Below are 20,148 nucleotides of genomic sequence, written 5' to 3'. Positions count from 1 at the left end.
TCCATGTGGGTACTGGGAACCAACTTGGGTCCCCTTGACCAGTGAACCATGTCTCTGGCCCCTTGATCTTCCTATTGGAAATTTCATGATTTTGGTGGCTTACATCTGTAATCCCAGCACTTGGAAGCAGAGGCATGTGGATTTCTGTGAATTCCAGGCCAGCCAGAGCTATATACTGATATCCTGACCCAAAACAATAAAATACAATTTCAAGGCTGGAGAGATGGCTCACTGGTTAAGAGCACTGGCTGCACTTCTAGAGGACCTAGGTTCAAATCCCAGCACCCACATGATGGCTCACAATTCTGTCAGTCCAGTTCCAAGGGATCTGACACCTTCAAACCAACTAAATAACATAAATAAAAAAAAAAAAGTTTCAGCAAAGGGTCTGGTGAGATGACTCAGTGTGTAAGGGCACTTGCTGCCAATCCTGGCCTGAGTTTGACCACCAAATCTCGTGATCCTCTGACCTCTACAGGTGTACCATGGTACATGTGTGCCCCTTCACACCCCAACCCCCAATAAATAAGTAAACAGACAAAGATACCCACCAGGGTATGTTAAAGTTCAAAGCCAGCTTGGGTTGCATATATAGTTTCAGGCTAGATTGAGCCAGAGTGAGGCAATAAATAAATAGATAAATAAATGAACAAATAACGATATAAAATCTCAGTCCCACCTTGACGTTCCCTAGGACTATTATAGAGCATATTTTTGTCCCTATTACATTTCACTTAGAATTTTGGCTTATTGACTACTATTCTCTACAAGATAAGCCACCTTAGGGCAAGGCATCATTGCCTGCTTTGTTCCTGCAGTGTCCTCACTATCCGCATGAATACCCAGCGCTCTAAATACTTAACTCACAGAGATTTTGCTCAGCAGGCAATTGATATCTAGCCATCTTTCCCTAAGAAGCCACTCCAACTCCAGATCGCTCTTCCTTTTTAGGGATCTCGGTGACAAAGACTACAGTAGTTAGTTCAAAGCTATAAATGAGTATACTGACAATACCACTACGAATCTCGAGAAGCCTTGCGCTTTTGTTTCCCACAGTGCTCCGCGCGGCGATCCTTGGAAGTTTGAATCACACGATCTCCCCCGCCCCCCCGCCCCCCCCAGTAGTTTCCTGGGTTGTCGTTGGTTTGTTTCCGGAAACAGGGCCTCGGGAAGGTGGAACTTACAGGCTGGGGAGCCAATGGTACAGGCTGTCAATTGGCCTGCGAATGAAATTGACGTTTTCATTAACTAATGGGAAATAGCGGCTGCCGAAGGGGCCCGCCTACAGAAGGGAAGGAAGGGAGGTGGCGGTCAAGGCAGTGGCCACTGGACGGTGCTCAGGCCCGAGGGCCAGTGGTACCCAGGCTTACCTTTGACCTTTTCCTGCCCGCCTCCTGTCTTGGCTTGTGAACCGTGTCTCCTCTAAGTGTTTCTAATCCAGCGAATTAGACTTGGACCCAAACCATGTTCCCGGTGAAGGTAAAAGTGGAGAAATCAGGTGAGGACTGAGGATCCAGGATACCCGAGAGACGTGGGTTATCGCGAAAAAGGGAACTATGTGACATCTCTCTGCAGCCCATCTGACAGTCGCATTAGAGCATGCCACCTTCAAACCATCCCGGCTGTGTTCAGAGTAGCTTTGAGATTGAATGGTGGTCGTTCTGGCCCTGTGGCGGTCGTAAAACTGCGGGGTCCGGAGCCCCTAACTCTAAGAAGAGTCCTTTTCTTGTTCTACTTCAGTTTTCCCATTTCTGGAAGTGGGCACGAGTCAGCAATTGTGCTATGACCCTGAAGTACAGGGAATCAATTCTCAGTTGCTGTATTCCAGTAACCTTAGGGCGTAGGAAGTGTGGTGGATGAGAAAACATAGGCTCAGGCAGAGCCAGACGGGAACCCTACAATGGCGTGGTAAAGGGCAGTGAGGCGGGAGCACAGAATCCAGAAGGAAAAGGTGGTCAGTAGTAAATAGTGATGTGAGGTGTTAAATGGGAGAAGTGTTACCTAAAACGAGATAAGGCTGTAGGTGCGCCTATGGTAGATCGTTTGCTTAGCACTCCCTGGACCCCTGGTTTCATCCCCAGCCCTGAAAAATAAGTAAAACCAGGCCCTAGTGATATTTCCTATAGTCACAGCTAACCAAACAAATCAGTCCTCAAGGTGGGAGGAAATGGCAGTTGGAGTGGCGATGTGAGGGAGTAGCCAGCGGAACCAAGGGAGCGAAGTGGAGGCAAAGAGGTCGTGGGGAGGACAGATTGATGGGTCCAGGACTTTTCCTCTGAGGGAAATGGGTAGGTTTGTGAACCAAGGAGTGAGTTGGTAAATGTGTACCACAAGATACCAAATAAAACAAAAAACCAAAACAGAACAAAAACAATAAGAAAACTTGAGTGGAATAGTGGAGGGGCTGTTTGTGTTGGCACACACCTTTAATCCCAGTGCGCGGAAGGCAGAAGCTGGCAGATCTCTGAATTCAAGATCAGTTTGTTCTGTTTAGTAAATTCCAGGCCACCCCACAGCTGCCTAGTGAGAGACACTAAAGTGGAAGGAGCCTTGCCACAAATATGCAACAGGACAAGAGTAGGCTTGGAAACACCAGGCTGAGTCCACAAATATGCAACAGGACAAGGGTAGGCTTGGAAACACTGGGCTGAGTCCACAAATATGCAACAGGACAAGGGTAGGCTTGGTAACACCGGGCTGAGTCCAGACTGCATTTTCTGTGGTCAGGATTGTGGAATCCTGAAGGGGTCCATGCTGGGGAAGATCAAAGCCAGGTTGCTTGTCTGTTTTTATTACTTTTTTCTCTGTTTTGCTTATTGTTTGAGCCAGGGTCTCAAGTAGCTGAGGCTGGCCTTGAACTCTTAATCCTCCTGTCTCAGCCTCCAGAGCTGGTGCTGGTATAGCAGCTACTATACCTAGCTAGACCTGACTTCCTTCATGGGGGTGGGGGGTGTCTCTTGTCCACATCGTGGAAAGTGGATCAGAAGGAGAGAATGAGGCTAGGAGCTGAGTGGGAGGAGAAGGCAAGGTGGGGAGGGAATACATGGTTAGACACACAGGAAGCCAAGTGGGCTGAGACCAGGAAGGGAAAGGGGTGTCTATGGTGAGTCCAGGAGCCTGTGGACTGGTGGGGATTCAGGAAGAGGGGTTAGTTTAGAGAGCCAGACCTAGTACAGGACCCCGTAGAAAGCCCCTAAGGGCTGTCCATGGAAGGTGTGCAGATCATAGACCTTAAGCTGGTGTTGTGTGGGGGAGAAACCAACAGACTGGAGCAATGGCAGCAGCCTCGGCTTGACCTCTGCCTAAGGCTCAGCTGCCCCATTCTGTCTTTGTCTTATTTCTCCACTGAGGGGCACCAAAGCTGCCACTTTCAGGGCACCTGGACCAGACCTTAGGGTTGCCTCCCACAGAGGATGTGGGGTGCACATATGTGAACTGATTCCTACTTCGTACCTTCTGCCCTCAGAGATGGAGATGGCCAAAGCCCGGAACCAGCTGGATGCTGTTCTTCAGTGTCTCCTGGAGAAGAGTCACATGGACAGGTTGGGGTCTGCTCCAGCCTGGGGGACCACAAGGGTGGGGATTATGTCTGGACTCTTTGTGGTTGGGATCTGGATGAGATCTAGAGGCTGACACAGGGAGAAAGGTGTTCCCTGGGGAGATTCATTATTATCACACTCTGGGCCCTCAGTACCCTAAGCCTATGGTGCTTTTTGCTCTTAGGGAACGTCTGGATGAAGATGCTGGAAAGACACCCTCGGATACACACAACAAGTAAGAGGTTTTGATAGGGTTTAGACCTGAGAGTTTGGGTTAGGTAACTTTTCCCTCCTCCGAGTCATAACCGTCTTATATGGACAGAGATACCTGCAGTGTAAGTGGCTCACACCTTGGGGATGTTTGTGGGATACAAGGCCCGAAGGGTAGCAGTAAAACCCCAGGATGTCCATTTTTGTTTGTTTTCAGTGCTAGGGATTGAACCCCAGGGTTTTTGCCCATGCTATGCAAATGCTCTACTACCGAACTACATCACCCCTGCCTTGGGGTGGGGGTGTTGAGCAGGTGTTTATTAAAGGCTCGGCCTGCTGATACCCTGTCTCTCCCTGCAGGGATTGCTCCATCGCTGCTACTGGCAAAAGGTAAGGTGGCTGGGGCCCCAGCCCACTCTCGGGTTCCCAGTCCCCAGCTCCGGGTTGATGCTCACCTTCACCACACAGGCCATCCGCCCGCTTCCCCCACCAGCGGAGGAAGAAGAGGAGGGAGATGGACGATGGGCTGGCTGAGGGGGGTCCTCAGAGATCCAGTGAGTAGGCAGGGGCCCGAGAGGGTGGGCATGGAGCCAGGAACTAAATAAGGGTGCTCATTTGTGTCCCACCTCACCACCCCAGACACATATGTGATCAAGCTGTTTGACCGGAGTGTGGATTTGGCCCAGTTCAGTGAGAACACACCATTGTACCCCATCTGCCGTGCCTGGATGCGCAACAGTCCCTCAGTGCGAGAGCGGGAGCGGTCACCCAGCTCACCACTGCCCCCTCTGCCTGAGGATGAGGAGGTGGGATGACCCAGAGGCCAGAGAGAGCAGTGGGTGGATAGACTCAAGATTCACCCCCATTGGTGGTAGATTGGTGTAATCTCTGGGCCCCTTAAATGAGTATGGAGTCGTAGAGTAGGACACACAGCTATGTGCCATTAGGTGAAGACAGAGGTCCTTAGGCCAGATAGATACAGCTCCCTAGGGAACAGGGATTCCAAGAAATAGCAGGCTAAACAGGGATCTTTAGTGCAAACAGATGTGGCTACCAGTTGGGGCCTTGGTGAGCAAATGTGGACCCTATGAGTGGGGTGGAGGATGATGGGGGTTTGGAAGTCATCTGGCCTAAGAGGGCAGACAGGGGTCCCTGGGACGGACATAGGACTTGACTATGTCAAGATAAGGGTAGACATGTTGCCCCCTGGACAATTCCTTAAGGCAGGCTCTTGACCCCCACCTTGGGCTGACAGGTATAGATGGAATTCCCTGGGCTTGGCAAGGGAGACAAGGGTTCTCAGACTGACAAAAAGATCCAGTCCCTAGAACAGGAAGACCATTCTCTAGCTGGTAAAGGTATGTGTCCCTCTGCTGTGACTCCTCCAGGTGCAGGTTTCTGACTCATGTCTGTGTCACTGGGAAAGGTAGGAGGGATGCATGTACTTTAAACATTCTGCTCTGACTCTTGGGCCTCACAGTGGGGCTTGGTCTCCCTAGGGGTCAGAGGTCATCAACAGCAAAAGCCGTGATGTGTACAAGCTGCCTCCACCCACAGCCCCTGGATCACTTGGCGATACCTGCAGATCCCGAATTCCATCCCCCCTGCAGCCTGAGACCCAGGGTACCCCAGATGATGAAGTAGGTGTATGAGGCTGGCCTGGAGTCAGGACATGTGTTGGGAGGTTGGGGCGTGGCCACCTAGCTGGGCCTCTCTGTCCATGCAGCCCTCCGAGCCTGAACCATCTCTTTCCACGCTCATCTGTCGCAACATGCAACGCTGGAAACGTATACGCCAGAGGTGAGCGTGCCCTGCCCACTTGCTCCCTGCCTGCATGCCCTCTGCAGCAGTTGCTAAATCCTCCTTTACTTTGCTAGGTGGAAGGAGGCATCTCATCGGAATCAGCTTCGTTACTCAGAAAGCATGAAGATCCTGCGGGAGATGTATGATCGGCAGTGATGTTCCCAGTCCCCCACCCCCACCCCAATAAACCTGCCCCCAACCAAAACTGGCCCAGACATAAGGCAGTCGATGAATCTTTAGCAACTTTATTGGGGATTGATAGGAAGGGCATGAGGTGACAGGGAACGGAGTTGTGACTGATCTTACAGGACAAGTGATGGGAAGTGGCTGCTTAGGCTATCTGGCTGCAGGTGGGGAGTCAGGACAAAGGAACCCAAGGGTTCTGGTTCATTGGCCTAGCACATCTGGGGAAGTTGGGGTGCCTGTACAGTCTGAGTTTGAGGCTCCTGGTTGGTGGGAATAGATTTCCAAGGATTGGGAAATCAGAACAGGATTTGGGAACGTAGGCTCCTGGAGTTTCAAGTCAGAAAATGGCCTAGGGCAGACTGTTAGGTGGCAGGGACAGGATCTAGAGTCTGGTGGACCAGACTTGAATGTTCTGATGTGGAAAGCCCATGCAGTCTGGGTCAGACTGGCCTTCCCATGGGTCATTGTGGGGAATTAGGTGACAGGCCTGGGGTGTGTGGAGCACTGTCTGCATTGTACTCTGGTCTCACAGTGTGGGTATTCTACAACTTAGAAGTGCAGTAGGAGGCCTAGTGCTAGTATAAGCCCAAAGTGTGGTCAGTCAGGTGGGAGTGTAGACCAAGGAGGGTGACAGTGTTTGTGTTGTCTCTAGGGGGGTATTATGGAAGGGGCTGAAAGCTGATGAGGCATGGCAGGCTTGGGTGTGTGTGTGTGTGTGTCTCAGTTACTAAGGCCCAGGTAGGGCTTTAGGTGGAAAGGTCCTAGGGGAAGACACTCAGATTTGGTGGGGAGGAACTGTCTTGACAGCGATTGGGATATCTGGCTGGGCAGCGGAGTCAGATTGGCTTTTAAAAGGGAGCCTAAAGAGACTTCTTAGGTTCGGTCCTATAATGCCCAGACTCCTACTTGGCAGCAGGTGGTGATGGAAGTGGGGCCTGGGCCGATGCTGGTGTGGCCTGGATGGACAGGACACCCTCAGGAGACAGTGCTGAGGTCACAGCAGCAGGGTCCACGCCAGGAGGCAGGCGGTAGCGGCGGTGGAACTCTCGAGCAATGAATCCATGTTCATCCTGGGGGAGAAAATGGACTTGAGCGTCCCACCTTCCTGCCCAACCTTGCTGTCCCATCTGGCCTGCAGGCCTACCGGGCGCTCCTCATGCCGTGCGTGAACCTCCACGTGGTCGCCAACCACCTTGACAGAGATTTCCTCTGGGGAGAAGTGCTTCACATCCAGCAGCACAGAAAAATACCCAGGGTCCTTGGCCACCTGCACACATGGGACATAGGTGTGGAATTTATTTATTATGTATAGTCTTCTGGGGTACCAGATCTCACTACAGATGGGAGTGAGCCATTATGTAGTTGCTGAGAATTGAACTCAGGACCTCTGGAACAGCATTCAGTTGTCCTAACCTCTGAGCCATCTTTCCAGCCCCCAGGTGTGGGATTTTCATTGGATGGGGGCTCGGCTTCTGGGACTCAGCACCCCTACGCTATAGGTTACAGTGCTGCTGCCCAAGGACTCGGGTAGACAGTCCCCTTCTCGGAGTCACCAGAACCTCAACCTTACACATAAATAACTAGCCCCCTCCCTCCCCTTGTAGGCACTGGGTCCATCTCTCCTGAACTTCCGCATTCATAGGGTGACAGAGTTGGGTACCTGCCCTGTACCCCCACCCCATGTCATTGACTCCACAGCCGCCATGTCTTTGGTTACGAGACCTCTTATTCCCCACCACGCTAGCAAATGATGCCACTTCCCCATCTCCAGAGTTCTCAGGTCATGAAACTTCCTGTGCCTTCTAATTTACGGTACTCTTCCTCTGCTTTAAAGTGACCAAGGCTGCCTTCATCAAATCACCCAACTGGGAGACGGATACACAAGACCATTCCAACCCTTCGGGACTCACTGTCCCTTCCCCGGATTCCTGGGGTCACCTTCCTCCTTCAGTCCTTCCACCCCCGAGCTATGAGACTCCACTCCTTGCCCCTCAGGGGAACAGTAACCTGGCCTCAACACACCACATTCGGAGGACTCTCAGTGGCCCGCTGAAAGGTGGTATTCTTCCCTAAACTTAAAATCCACAGACACTCCCGTACCCCCACCCCAGGGAGAACCAGACCGCTAGTCTTGTTAGTAGTTGAGTTGTCCCTTCCCCCAAGTCTGGCACCTGTGCTGTGGGCAGTGCCACACTGGGGGCGCGCAGATAGTAGGGGGCGATCGCAGCAGGGCACAGCGAAGCCAGCTCGGACTCAAGCAGCCCCTCCCCGAAACGCTGGTCAAAAAGGCGTCCCGGAGCGGAAAAACCAGGTAAAGGAGCTGAAGCGCGGCGCAGCCAAGAAGGCTGAACAGGCACGGGGATCTCCATTCTGTTCCTCTGCTGCCACCCTGGGCTCCGCAGTGCCCAAGCGCACGCACTCTCCGATTTATACCGTGCCCAGTGCGGCCCCCGCGGCCGGCCTCTCAGGGACACTGGGATTGAGGCCAGACTCAGCCATTAGTATGCCTTATTTAGAAACTTCAATAATGACTTGGCTAGTTATTAAACGCCTGCTGGATGCCTGGAAAAGGACACCAGGGTACTGTTATTAAGCCTTTTCCATTTCTAGAAGGGGAAGCTAATGCTTAAGGAGGCAGACCCTTCTAGGTGTGGCGAACCACTGTGGCAGCAGTTGGGAACCTGGGCCCCGAAGAAGAGTCCATCAAAGAGTTCTCCGTCCTCTTAATCCATGTCCGCCAGGCTGGCATCTGAGGATGACGCACCAGTCTTAGGAAGATTCCTGGAGAATGCTGCAGCCACGCCAGGCTGTCAGAGGACACAGAACAGACCCTACCCCAGAGTAGGTCGGGCCTAATTCTGGGCCTCTGACTCAGCCTCGGGTGCTCAGCGGCCAGGGGGGGCGTGATCATGAACACTCCAGGTCGGCCCCCAGGGGCTGAGCGCCGGGACCAGAAATAGCTCGTTTTGATCCTACTGCTTGGGCCAGGAGCCCGGACCTGGCAAGGAGTGAGACCAGCTGCTCAGTAGCAAGAGGAAAGTGGTTAAGGTGACCATTAAGACGGGTTTGCCGGCCAACTGATAGAGGGATGGCCAAGTGAAGACAGACGTCCCCGGTTACCCCCGCAACAGTAGTTAGGCTGGAGCTGGGACTTGGCTCCTGCAACAACTCTGGCGGTTAGGGAAAAAAGGACAGCGTAATAGCCAACACACTCAGCGCTCTTCCAAGCGGCTTCCGAGCCTCTGATCCTTTCTATTGGTCGAAAGTCTTGCCAATGACTGTTGCACACTCCTCGCCTCCAATCAAACAAGCGCCCTCAGCAGCGCTGCAGCCAGTCACGAGGGAACACCCCTCGGCCGCTTTTCCAGTTACTTTTATTTTCTAGACTGTCATTGGTTGCCTTGGAGGCCCCCCCAAAAGGGGCGGAGCTGACAGCGTTACTAAGCGAGGAGGGTAGGCGTCGTGGTGTCCTGTTAAAGAGCTCAGCTGGCACTAACGCTGAGGTAGATGCGGGACGGACTGCAGGTGAGGTTGGTCCCTCCCTCAGAGATCACAGGAAGCCCAGGGAAGGTAACACGGGTTTGCTGGAGCCTGGGGTCTCCGGCCCAACCACACTGGAACTACAACTCCCAAAATGCTACGCAGGTTTTGGCGCTCCAGCCGTGAGCTTCCCCATCCCTGGGATCTCATGTCTTTTGTTCTCTCTGGATGGCTCTAAGGGAGTCTAAAAGAAACTTGGAAATTAAGTTTGTTGGTTTCCAAATTTCCCCAGACAATCATGGGTGTTATCTTTGAACTTCTCGCTTAGGAGGGCCCGGTGGCTCATGGGGATTGTAGTCCATCTACCCCTTCCCTCATTCCACATCCTCCTCCCCTTAACAGATTTCGTTTCCGGTTCTTTGTTGTTCTTTTATTTTTGTCTATTCCTCTTTTGTTGTTTTCGTTCTTCTTTTTTCATTTATGTCTTTTAATTACTTTCTTTTTTTATTCTTATTTTATTTTTATTTTTTTGAGACAAAGTTTCTCTGTGTAGCCCTTAGTTGTCTTGGAACTCACTCTGTAGACCAGACTGGCCTTGAACTCAGAGATCCACCTGCCTCTGCCTCTGCCTTCTGAGTTTTGGGGTTAAAGGCATGGTCCACCATGCCTGGCTAATAAATTACTTGTTTTTTAGTCTTGGTCTTCTTGAAATGGGCTTCATGGAAGATGTTTAAAGAGATTAATTACCATGATTTGATCATAACACGTTGTATACATGTATTGCATACTGCACCTCATAAACGTGTACAATTAACATGTGTCAGTTAAAAACATATAAAACCATACAACAGACCATATTTTACCTGGATGGGGCTGGAGAAAGGGCTCACTCAGAGTTTGGAAGCAGTGACTGGTCTTCCAGAGACCCCAGGTTTGATTCTCAGTACCCACATGGCTGCTCCCCTTCATCTGTAATGTGCTAATTCCAGGGGATTTGACACTTTCTTCTGGCCTTCGAGGGCATTGCACACATGTAGTGCAATAACACTCATACACAAAACATAAAAAGAATTCAATCTTTTTTTTTTAATTGCTTGGATAGTGTGGAGAAGATGCAATGTCTAGCTTGTTTATTGGCATTCTGATTCTGTTAGCTTGGAGTGGGACCATGGTTCTATAGCATGTTATCCTTGTCCATGTAGCCTTTGTGTGTCAGTGCATCTGTTTCTGTGTGTAAGTGTGGAGATCAGACAACCTCAGGTGTCTGTCCTCATCTTCCGCTTTGTCTGTCATCCTCCCATCTCCCTCCCACTCCCACTCCCATTCCCTCCGTCCCCAGCTGAGGACTCAGGGCATTGCACTCACTAGGCAAGTGTCAACCCCAACTTTCACCTTGTTGAGACAGGGTCTCTTTGATGTTTACATCTGAGTACTACAGGTTAGCTGGCCTACAAACTTTTGGGGGGCTCTCCGGTGTCCACCTCCCACCTCAGTGTAGGAGTACTCGGATTGCAGACTTGTGCTAGCACATGGCTTTACATGGGTTCTGTGGATCTGAACACAGGTCCACATGTTTCTGCACAAAGCTCTTTGCTCACTGAGCCATCTCCCCAGCCTCTGGAACTTCTGATCCTCCTGCCTCAGTTTCTTGAGTGTGGGGATGACAGGTGAATATCACATAGGAGTTTGTGGGTTTTTTGTTTGTTTTTTGTATTTCGAGGCAGGGTTTCCCTGTAGCTCTGGAAACTAGCTCTTATAGACCAGGCTGGCCTCGAACTCACAGAGACCTGACTGCTTTGGCTTCCTGAGTGCTGGGATTAAAAGGTGTGTGCCATCACTGCCCATCTGGCAAGTCTATGATTTTAAAAGCCCTTTCCTAAATTTCTGTAATCCTATCACTCAAGAGGTTGAGGCAGGAGGATAACCTGAAGTGCAAAGCTAACCATGGCTGTATACAGAGTGAAACCTTGTCTCAAAAATAAGTAAATAATAAAAGCTCCTCCTAGGCTGGATCCAGAGTTAAGAACTACCAACTACCAGTTCCTAGGTTCTCTTAAGTCTCTTTCAAGAGGTCATGGAATCACACCTCTACGAGCATTGTCTTGACTACGAAGTGATGATTTGTGGGAACTGTAGTCCATCTCTTCCAGGACTCCATGGGAATTGTTAGCTTCTGTCCTCCTTACCATGCTCTGCTTCTTTTGTAGCTTGTCAGTTTTCACAACCCAAGACAACCCCTTTGAAATGTTCTCCAAGGTAGACAACCCTGTTGGCCATCGAGGAGCCAGAACTGGAGCCCCAAGGTGAGGACACGCTTTAGGTAAAGTTCTGTGACATAGACTAACAGCAGGAAGTGACCACTAGAAGGAAGGAAGGCATGTGATGAGAATGGGGATGACCGATTAAGAGAAGTCCCCTGCCCCACTGCTGGTGGCCATCCCACTTCTGGCTCTCTGCCACCTGGGTCCCCAACCACAGCCTCCCTTAGGCTGTCAACTGAACCTTCCACTGGTAACAGTGGGATGTGTCCTCTCTTGGACCTCTATGTGTGTTCATTCCCCACTGGGATCACCCTCTGATCTGATCTTTTCTTCTTGTGATTTCTCCCAATTTAAATCCTGTGTCCATCTAGGTCTCAAAGGCCACAAGCTCTCCAGGCCACAGCAAGCAACTCCCCTGAGCTGTCTGAGGCATCCTGGCCATCTGATTCCGGAACCCCTTCCCCACTCAGCACTGAGGAACAAAGTACCTCTCCACCACTTGCTGTAATTGACAGCGGGGACTCTGTGGTAGCCAAGTAAGTGCCAGAACTCCTGGCGGGGAAGGGAGATCTGGGGCCAAAGGGAGGAAGAAGGCATCCCATAATGACCGTTAGACAGAGCTGTTTACATAGAACTCTTAGGACTGGGCACTTCGTGTGTGTAAGGGAGGAAGAAGGCATCCCATAATAACTGTTAGACAGAGCTGTTACACAGTACTCTTAGGACCGGGCACTTCATGTGTGTTATTGAGGGGTCTGGAGCTTGCCTGGGTTCAGGTCCTGCCTCGGTTAATTATTCTCTGCATTGCTTTGGTCTCAGTTTCCTTGAATTGGGAATGCTAAGCACACACATGCACTGTGACTGTTCTGAATCCGCGGTTCCTCCACATACTGATCTATGAGAACACGCATCGCAGAGTGAGTCCCTGGGTCTGAAAGATAGAGGTCTCCCTCAGCTAGGGGTCCCGACAGAAGCAACCAGGGCTGACATTGCAGGCATTATTTAAGGTGATAGGAACATAGGTTCTGTCTATCTTATTGTTGTTCTATCTCTAAGCTATTGTCCTTTCCTTCATAGGCCAAAATGGTCATCACTGACATTCCTCTTCCAGATTCATACTCCCTTATTCTTTGTTGCTCCAGAGCCAGTCTGGCTGGTGATGTAGCTCAGCTGTTAGCGCATCTGTCTAACATGCACTGGGCCCTTGGTTTGATTCCCAAAGCCACAGAAAATGAGGCATAGTGATGTATGCCTGTAGACTCAGCATTTTGGAGGTAGAGGCAGCTGGGCCGTGGTGGCAGACACCTTTAATCCCAGCACTCAGGAGGCAGAGCAGGTGGATCTCTGTGAGTTCAAGGCCAACCTGTTCTAAAAGAGCTAGTTCCAGGACAGGCTCCAAAGCTACAGAGAAACCCTGTCTCGAAAAACCAAAAAAAAAAAAAAAAAAAAAAGGTAGTGGCAGAAGGATCAGAAGTTCAAGGTCACTCTTAGCTAGTAGTGAATTCAAAACCAGCCTAAGTTAAATGATACCTTGTGTAAAAACAAAAGAGAAGGGGCCAGCAAGATGGCTCAGTGGGTAACTGGCAACCTGGGTTTGATTCCAAGACTCCACATGAAGACGGAAAGGGAGGACTGACTCCACAAAGTTGTCTTTTGTGATGTGTGTGCTATCCCATACACATCAAGTGTGAGAAAGCACACGTACAGCTGGGCAGTAGTCACGCACACCTTCAACCCCAGCACTCAGGAGGCAGAGGCAGGGGGATCTCTGAGTTCAAGGTCAGTCTGGTCTACAGAGTTAGTTCCAGAACAGCCAGGGTTACCCAAAGAAACCCTGCCTCAAAAAAATCAAAAGAGAAAAAAATTAAAGAAAATTAATATCGGGACGGCTATATGACTCAATGGATAAAGGTGCTTGCCACCAAGCCTGACAACCCCAGGCCAATCCCTGAGACCCATCTACACATGTGCACTGTAGCATGCCCCTTCAAGTGTGCACCCATGTCTGTAAGTGTGTGTGTATGTACACATGGAGAAAAAAATGTAAAAAAATTAAAATTACATTAATATATAAGAAAAAGAAATGGATTTTTAAGGTCAAGTGCTTGCTTTTTTAAAAAATATTTATTTATTTATTCATTCATTTATTTATTTATTATGTGTTCTGTCTGTTTGTATGCCTGCAGGCCAGAAGGGGGCACCAGACCTCATTACAGATGGTTGTGAGCCACCATGTGGTTGCTGGAAATTGAACTCAGGACCTTTGGAAGAGCAGGCAATGCTCTTAACCGCTGAGCCATCTCTCCAGCCCCAAGTGCTTGCTTTTGATAGATTTGAAGAAAGCAGTTATTTATTTAGTTTATTTTGCTTTTTAGAGACAGGATTTCTCTGTGTAGTCCTGCTTCTCCTGAACTCACTCTGTAGACTAGGCTGGCCTCGAACTCAGATCTGCCTGCCCCTGCCCTCCCCACCCTCCCCTCCAAGTGCTGGGATTAAAGGCCTGCGCCACCACTGCTGGCAAAAGGAGTTATTGTTATCTGGGCCTCTGAGCACCACTTTCCCCTGTGCTTGACAAGCAGACGGAAGAGCACTGTGTCTGCTGCTGTTGTGATAATTACTGTCATGACTGCACGGCTCCCTTAGTCCCTCTGCTTCTCACCCCCGGATGCTCACAGGTACATAAACAGGTTCCGCCAAGCTCAGCCTACAAGCCGAGAGGAACGCCAGCCTGCAGGCCCGGCCCCAGCTGACTTTTGGTGGCTACAGCCCAAGTCGTCAGACATCAGCAGTCACCTTGCAGCAGGTACCTAAAACCTCTCCTGTTCGGTGCTCAGCAGCAACCGCTCTTCCTGGTCCCTGTGATCAGCTGAGGTTCCCCTGTAGGAGCCAGTGAACCCAAAGGAAGATCCCCAACAACAGGTCCATCTCCTGCTGGGATGTGCAGCGCATCTCTGGCTTCAGCTCCTCTTCAAAAAGTAAAGCAGGTGAGATTGCTACCTTCTCCCTCTCTTGTGTGCCTGAGTTGACAGCACCAGCCCTGGGACAGAATTAGAGACAATGACCACTTTGTGGGCATGGAGAGTGGCTCATTTGGGAACATGCTCAGCCAGTAGACAGAAAGTCCAGTGCCACATAAAAGCAAGCCTGGTGCTACAGAGTGGGAGTCTCAGCACCTAGGGTCAGAGGCTTAAGTTACCCTCAGCTGTCTATGGACTCGGAGGCCGCCCAGGGCTATATGATATCCAGCTTAAGTAAGTAAACAAATAAATAAAATAGTCTTTAGCAAAAGAATTTGGTAGTTGAATGAGATTTTGAACGCTAAAAGTAGATGTGCGTGCGCTTTCGTATTTGTTATGTTTATGCTGCTGGGACCAACACTTGACCGAAGCCAGGGAGAAAAGGTGTATTTGCTTAGTTTTAGGGGATTCCAGTCCAGTATGGCAGGGGTGTGTGATGGGATTGAATTTAGAGCCTTTGGAAGAGCAGTCAGTTATCTTAATGGCTGAGCCATCTCTCTAGCCCTACATGTTGGTCTTTTTTTCCCACACACCTTCAAGTTAATCACTGAACTGTTTGATAGAATCTTTTGATTAGGCAGGTCCGGTCAGGGAGATAGGTTCAATCTTTCAATCTTTCCTTTTTAAATTTTAAATGTAGTATGTGTCTATGTATGAGTCTCTCTCTCTCTCTCTCTCTCTCTCTCTCTCTCTCTCTCTCTCTGTGTGTGTGTGTGTGTGTGTGTGTGTGTGTGTGTGTGTGTAGGTCAGAGGACAACGCCCAGGAGTTGATTCTCTTCTTTCACCTCTGCGTAGGTTCTAGGGATCAAACTCAGGTCTGTGACCTGTACAGAAAGCACTTTCCCCACTAAGCAATCAATACTGGCATGGCTGAGGTAGTAGGATCGCGAGTTCAAGGCCAGCCCGGGTTACAGAAACCCCAAGAGCGAAAGAGGGAAAGGAACCCTCTCTTCCTCAAGAGAAGCGGATTTAAACTTCCCTGCCACAAGAAAGTGCCAGGTGGAATATAGGTCCCCAGGCCTTCTGTCAAGAGCCCCTTTCCCAGCAGCCTTTGGCACAAGGACTAGCTTTGGGCCCCTCTCACTGTGCAGAGCCTGAACACCTGGAACTCACCTTTGCTGGACTTGGAGACACTGAGCCTTCAAAGCAGAGCGGCCAAGCTCCTGAAGCGCAGGTGACGCCTCTCCCTGTCCTCTCCCTCACCAGTTGTGCCCGGCTCACCGCTCTCCTCACCTGTACTTTCTCCCTGCAGCAAGGCCTCCCTCTCCTCGTCCTCCTCCCTCAGTCCCAGTGATGCCAGCAGCTCCTCCTTCCCCATCAGCTCCAGTGGCCTCTCTCCTTGCTCCTTGACCTTCAACCCAGACTCCAACAAGAGGTCTAGTCCCAAAGAATCCGTTTCGGGAGGTAAGGATTGATGGTAGCCAGGTTCAAATCCCATCGTGTTCGCTTACGAGCTGTGTGACTTTGGCCTCTCTGGGATACAGGAATAGTAACTGGACCCCTCACTCACAGGTATGGTGGAGATGAACTGAGTTCACTAGTCCCTGGAGGCCCTTCACACAGGCCTGTCAACAGTAGCTGTCAGGGCTGTGACAGGCCTACTATACTCACTGATATGACAGTAAGCTCCAAAATCAGAAGGCTTATCGCAGAGTAGAGGAAATATTCACACTTCATTGGTTCTAGTTTTCTTTCTGTGAACCAGGGTCTTCCTACGCTGCCTGAGCTGGCTTGGAACTCATGTGCAGCTCCTGCTGGCCTTGAACTCTTGCTCTCCTGCATCAGCCTCCCCAGTACTGGGATTTCAGGAAGGCACCACCATGCCTATCACGCTTGTTTGTATTGTTAATATCACAATGAACCATATGGAACTTTTTTGTAGGCAAAGAAAACCCCCAAAAACCCAAAGTTGAATATCTGGCAATTTCACACGGCTTGGCTAAGTCTCAGTGTGCTCAGGACTGGTGTGTTGTCCCAAGCCCACATCTATCCCACACATCCCAGTGCAGCTTAGCTGCAGCATGAGGACTGTTGAAGGTGAAAAACTTCAGCGAGAAGCTGGGAATGGTGGTGCCTGCTGCTGCGGGGGTGGGAAGATCGGTATCTCATGGTCAATCTCAGCTCCATACTGAGTCTGAGGCCAGCACAGGCTAGGTGAGACTCTCACAGCTAGAGGGGAACAGGTTTCAGAGAGCACACCTTCAGTCTCAGCAGATCTCAGAGTTGCATCAGCCGGGTACACAGGGAGTTCCAGGCCAGTGACAGAGCAGTGTGGTATAGGTGGGAGAGGCCTGGTGAGGCTGTCGGGAGAAGGCTGACCATGGAGGGTACGATGTCTTTTGGGATGATAATAGGGTCCTGCAGGTGCTCTGAGCACCTGGAGCAGGAGGGAGGGATGTGATCAAGTTCAAAAGAATCACAGAAGAAATAAAACAAATAAGGAAATATACAAGTACAATCACAAACTGGGTGTAATGACACTTGTCTGTAAGCCCAAACTGCAAAGCAAAATCGCAAGAGAAAGAGAATCCCAAGCCTCTTCTGCCCCGCCCTTCATTTCACAAAGGAATTGTGTGGTGTCTGGGCCGCCTGTCAGAAGAATCTGGGCTTAGGTGTCACCCTGTGCTCCCTCAGCCCTTTCCTCTCTACTCCCCCTACAGCAATTCCAGAACCATCCCAGGCCCGCATCCCTGTTCCCAGCACAGCCTCCTCCCAGGCAACCATTCAGCCTGAGGAAGACATTTTATACCAATGGCGACAGCGGCGGAAGCTTGAGCAGGCTCGAGGAGCTGAGGGTGATGGAACCTGGGTGTTGCCTCGGACCCCAGCCCTCGCCACTCAGGTGAGTTGGAGGCGAGATCCCAACAGTGGTAAGGGATACCTAAAGGTGACAGAGGACCTTCCAGCGCTTCCTTCCTGTCTCAGATACCTTTTTCTGTCTACAGACTCCTCCTGCTCCTGCAGTGAATCTGGGGACTCAGCCTAACTGTGCTCCACCATGGGGCAATGTGGCCCAGCCTCCTCTTCCGGGGCCCTCTCCACACATCTGGACCCCCAGCCCTCACGGGTTCCTCTGGGCCCCACAGGCCAATCCATGGATATCTCTCGGGATGGTTCCTACCACACTGCTAGCCTCCCCCGCTGCTCCCGTGGCCTCCTTCCCAGCACCCCCTAGCGCCACTCCAGCTGCCCCAGCTCCCATCCCTACTCCCCAAGTCTCCATCCCAGTGCCCCCAGCGTCCACTCCACCTCCCTGGGCTTCCACCCCGACTCTCCCAGCTTCCACCCTTCCACTACCGGACACCCCTCAGGAGCCAACTACCATTGAGCTGAGTAGTTCTGCCCAGCCCAAGAAACTCAAACCTCGGAGGGCCAGCGCTTCGTCGCGCCGGGAGACAGCTCAGCCAGACGCTGCAGCAGCTTTCGAGAGTCCCTGTTCGCAGCTCAGGGGCGCCCTAGGCCAGGTAGTGACAGCTCGGCTGTTCCCAGACAGCCTGGACGACAGGGCCCCTAACCTTGAGAGCCCGTCTCCATCTGAGGCAGAATCTCAGGAAGTCAGGACCACACCTCCTCAAGCCAAGGGTCTGCCCCCTCCATTGGAGTCTCAGCGTGGGTCCAAGACTGAGTCCCGCAAAGCCAGGGCCGAGTCCTCCACGGGCCGGTCGGTGCTACGGAAAAGTAAAGTCACCCTCTCAGTTGAAGCTAGGGATCCACAGCCGGCTACAACCCCAAAGGCATCCAGAAGACTGGAGAAGGTCCTGTCGCCTGAATTCAAGGCGGGAGCTGGTGACGCCTTGACCTCGGCCCCGACTGCCTCAGGCCACGCCCCCTCCGAGGACTTGCTATCTCAGGCCACCCGACTTCTGCAGGCTGCGGAAGGTGAGGGACCCTGAGCCCTTGGGTATCTTTTTTTTTTTTTTAATTCATTTTTATTTTATGTGCATGTATGTCTGCGAGGGTGTCAGAAGCCCTGGAACTGGAGTTACACACAACTGTGAGCTGTCACGTGGGGACTGGGAATTGAGCCCAGGTCCTCTGGAAGAGCCAGTGCTCTTAACCTCTGAACCATCCCTCCAACCCTTGGGTATCTCGATGGTGGTCCCAAATCCCATGTCCACCTTCTGCAGCTCAGCCTTTTTACTCCTCAGACTCTGATGGCAGCGAGTTTCAGGAAGACCCTGTGTTGCGGGTGCTAAGAGCTCAGAGGGCAGAGCTCCGGAAGCAGAAAAGGTGAGTGCTCCTCACCAGGATCTTTGATCCTGAGCCCTGAGTCCTATGACAACCCTCCTGGGTGCCTGCTTCTTCCAAGCCCCTTTCCAGAACCCCACCCACAGCCCCAGATTCTTACCATGAGTACACACCCCAGCATCTACCTCCCCAATTTTTCTCCAGGAAAGTGGACGCCCAATTATCTCTCCTTTTGGACCACGCTGAAGACCCAGGATCTTCCTCTCCACCAGCCAGCCCACCTCCCAGGTCCCCAAGAATGCGATTGAGAAGGGAAGGAGGCTCCCTTGAAGCTAGGCGACTTTGAATTGTAAAAATTCCATTTTTCCTGGGCTGGAGAGATAATGTACTTGCAAGTGTGAAGGCCCGAATTTAGATCTCCAGAACCCACATAAAGGAAACTGACCCACCAAGATTGGGTCTCAAACAAGGTGGAAGCCAGCAACCTGTATTCAGAATTCTTTGACCCCCTCCATACACAAGCTGTGGGGGACACACACGCACATACATACTAAGAATAAAGTTGTCTCCAGTTAACATTTTTCCAGTTTACTGTTAATCTCTAAGAAATGGATTGTTGGGCCAGGCGGTGGTGGCGCACGCCTTTAATCCCAGCACTTGGGAGGCAGAGGCAGGCGGATCTCTGTGAGTTTGAGGCCAGCCTGGTCTACAAGAGCTAGCTCCAGGACAGGCTCCAAAGCTACAGAGAAACCCTGTCTGGAAAAACCAAAGAGAGAGAGAGAGGGAGAGAGAGGGAGGGAGGGAGGGAGGGAGGGAGGGAGAGAGGGAGGGAGAAAGAAAGAAAGAAAAGAAAGAAAGAAAGGAAGGAAGAAAGGGATTGTTGTAGAAAGGCTGATTGTGCAAATAAGGAAATGTAACCTCTTCCCCACCTCCCCTGCCAAAGAAACAAAATTTCCTTTCTGGTTGTGTGTATATGTGTCAGGTGTGTAAGCCCATGGTTCTAGGTAATATTGGGGACTTCTATAACTCAGAAGTGGATTTTTATATCTCAGGTGGGGGCAAAGGCACTGTCATTTGGTCTTGAAAGCATCAGTGTTAGTAAACAGCAGTACTCGCATTGTGCTGGCATCCCCCCTCTCTGATCCACACCTCCATCCAAAGGTCCTCAAATTCCTTGTCTTTCCCAAGTTTGTTCCCTTTCTCCACTTTCTTCAGCTGTGATCTCCCTGCTCCGCACCAAAGCCTGACTCCCCTCTTGGTTCTCTTTTGAATCTATCAGAATCTAACTCCTTTACACTGTCCTCCCCTTGTCTGGGCTACCTCCTACCTGTGCCACTGAAACTTGCCATCGCTGTAAACACATCTGCCCACTCTCTGATGCACTTGCCATCCAGGGACAGCCTTTCTCTTCTTGAAACTGAACCCTTCAACACACTGCACGCAATCAAAGGGATGCAGCTTCAG

The 20,148-nt window shown here is 51.0% G+C and overlaps 3 protein-coding genes across 3 annotated transcripts; 2 read left to right on the top strand and 1 right to left on the bottom strand.

Annotated features, from left to right (window-relative positions):
• The first annotated feature begins 1,297 nt into the window (after positions 1–1,297).
• On the top strand, positions 1,298–5,767 carry Lin37 (lin-37 DREAM MuvB core complex component). Its single transcript, XM_041654775.1, has 9 exons — positions 1,298–1,498; positions 3,467–3,542; positions 3,724–3,774; positions 4,110–4,139; positions 4,218–4,303; positions 4,389–4,555; positions 5,249–5,389; positions 5,476–5,549; positions 5,627–5,767. Exons 1-9 carry the CDS (start codon positions 1,465–1,467, stop codon positions 5,706–5,708), a joined length of 741 nt encoding a protein of 246 aa, XP_041510709.1. The 5' UTR covers positions 1,298–1,464; the 3' UTR covers positions 5,709–5,767.
• A 637-nt stretch (positions 5,768–6,404) lies between these two features.
• Hspb6 (heat shock protein family B (small) member 6) lies at positions 6,405–8,483 on the bottom strand. Its single transcript, XM_041654774.1, has 3 exons — positions 7,910–8,483; positions 6,883–7,005; positions 6,405–6,808 (listed from the first exon to the last, which is right to left on the bottom strand). Exons 1-3 carry the CDS (start codon positions 8,105–8,107, stop codon positions 6,641–6,643), a joined length of 489 nt encoding a protein of 162 aa, XP_041510708.1. The 5' UTR covers positions 8,108–8,483; the 3' UTR covers positions 6,405–6,640.
• A 654-nt stretch (positions 8,484–9,137) lies between these two features.
• Positions 9,138–19,250, top strand: Proser3 (proline and serine rich 3). The gene is made up of 11 exons (XM_041654077.1): positions 9,138–9,263; positions 11,426–11,521; positions 11,851–12,015; positions 14,155–14,282; positions 14,363–14,463; positions 15,588–15,670; positions 15,749–15,900; positions 17,157–17,338; positions 17,442–18,375; positions 18,645–18,726; positions 18,889–19,250. The coding sequence occupies exons 2-11, from the start codon at positions 11,463–11,465 to the stop codon at positions 19,028–19,030; spliced, it is 2,028 nt and encodes a 675-aa protein (XP_041510011.1). The 5' UTR covers positions 9,138–9,263; positions 11,426–11,462; the 3' UTR covers positions 19,031–19,250.
• Positions 19,251–20,148: the final 898 nt, after the last annotated feature.

Source organism: Microtus oregoni, unplaced genomic scaffold, assembly GCF_018167655.1.
Source record: "Microtus oregoni isolate MIOR12 unplaced genomic scaffold, Mior012 000006F_ref0000085, whole genome shotgun sequence".
In the NCBI taxonomy this organism is placed as follows: Eukaryota; Metazoa; Chordata; class Mammalia; order Rodentia; family Cricetidae; genus Microtus; species Microtus oregoni.
The sequence above is the reverse complement of the archived record's forward strand: the minus strand, read 5'-3'. Positions and strand labels throughout refer to the sequence as shown.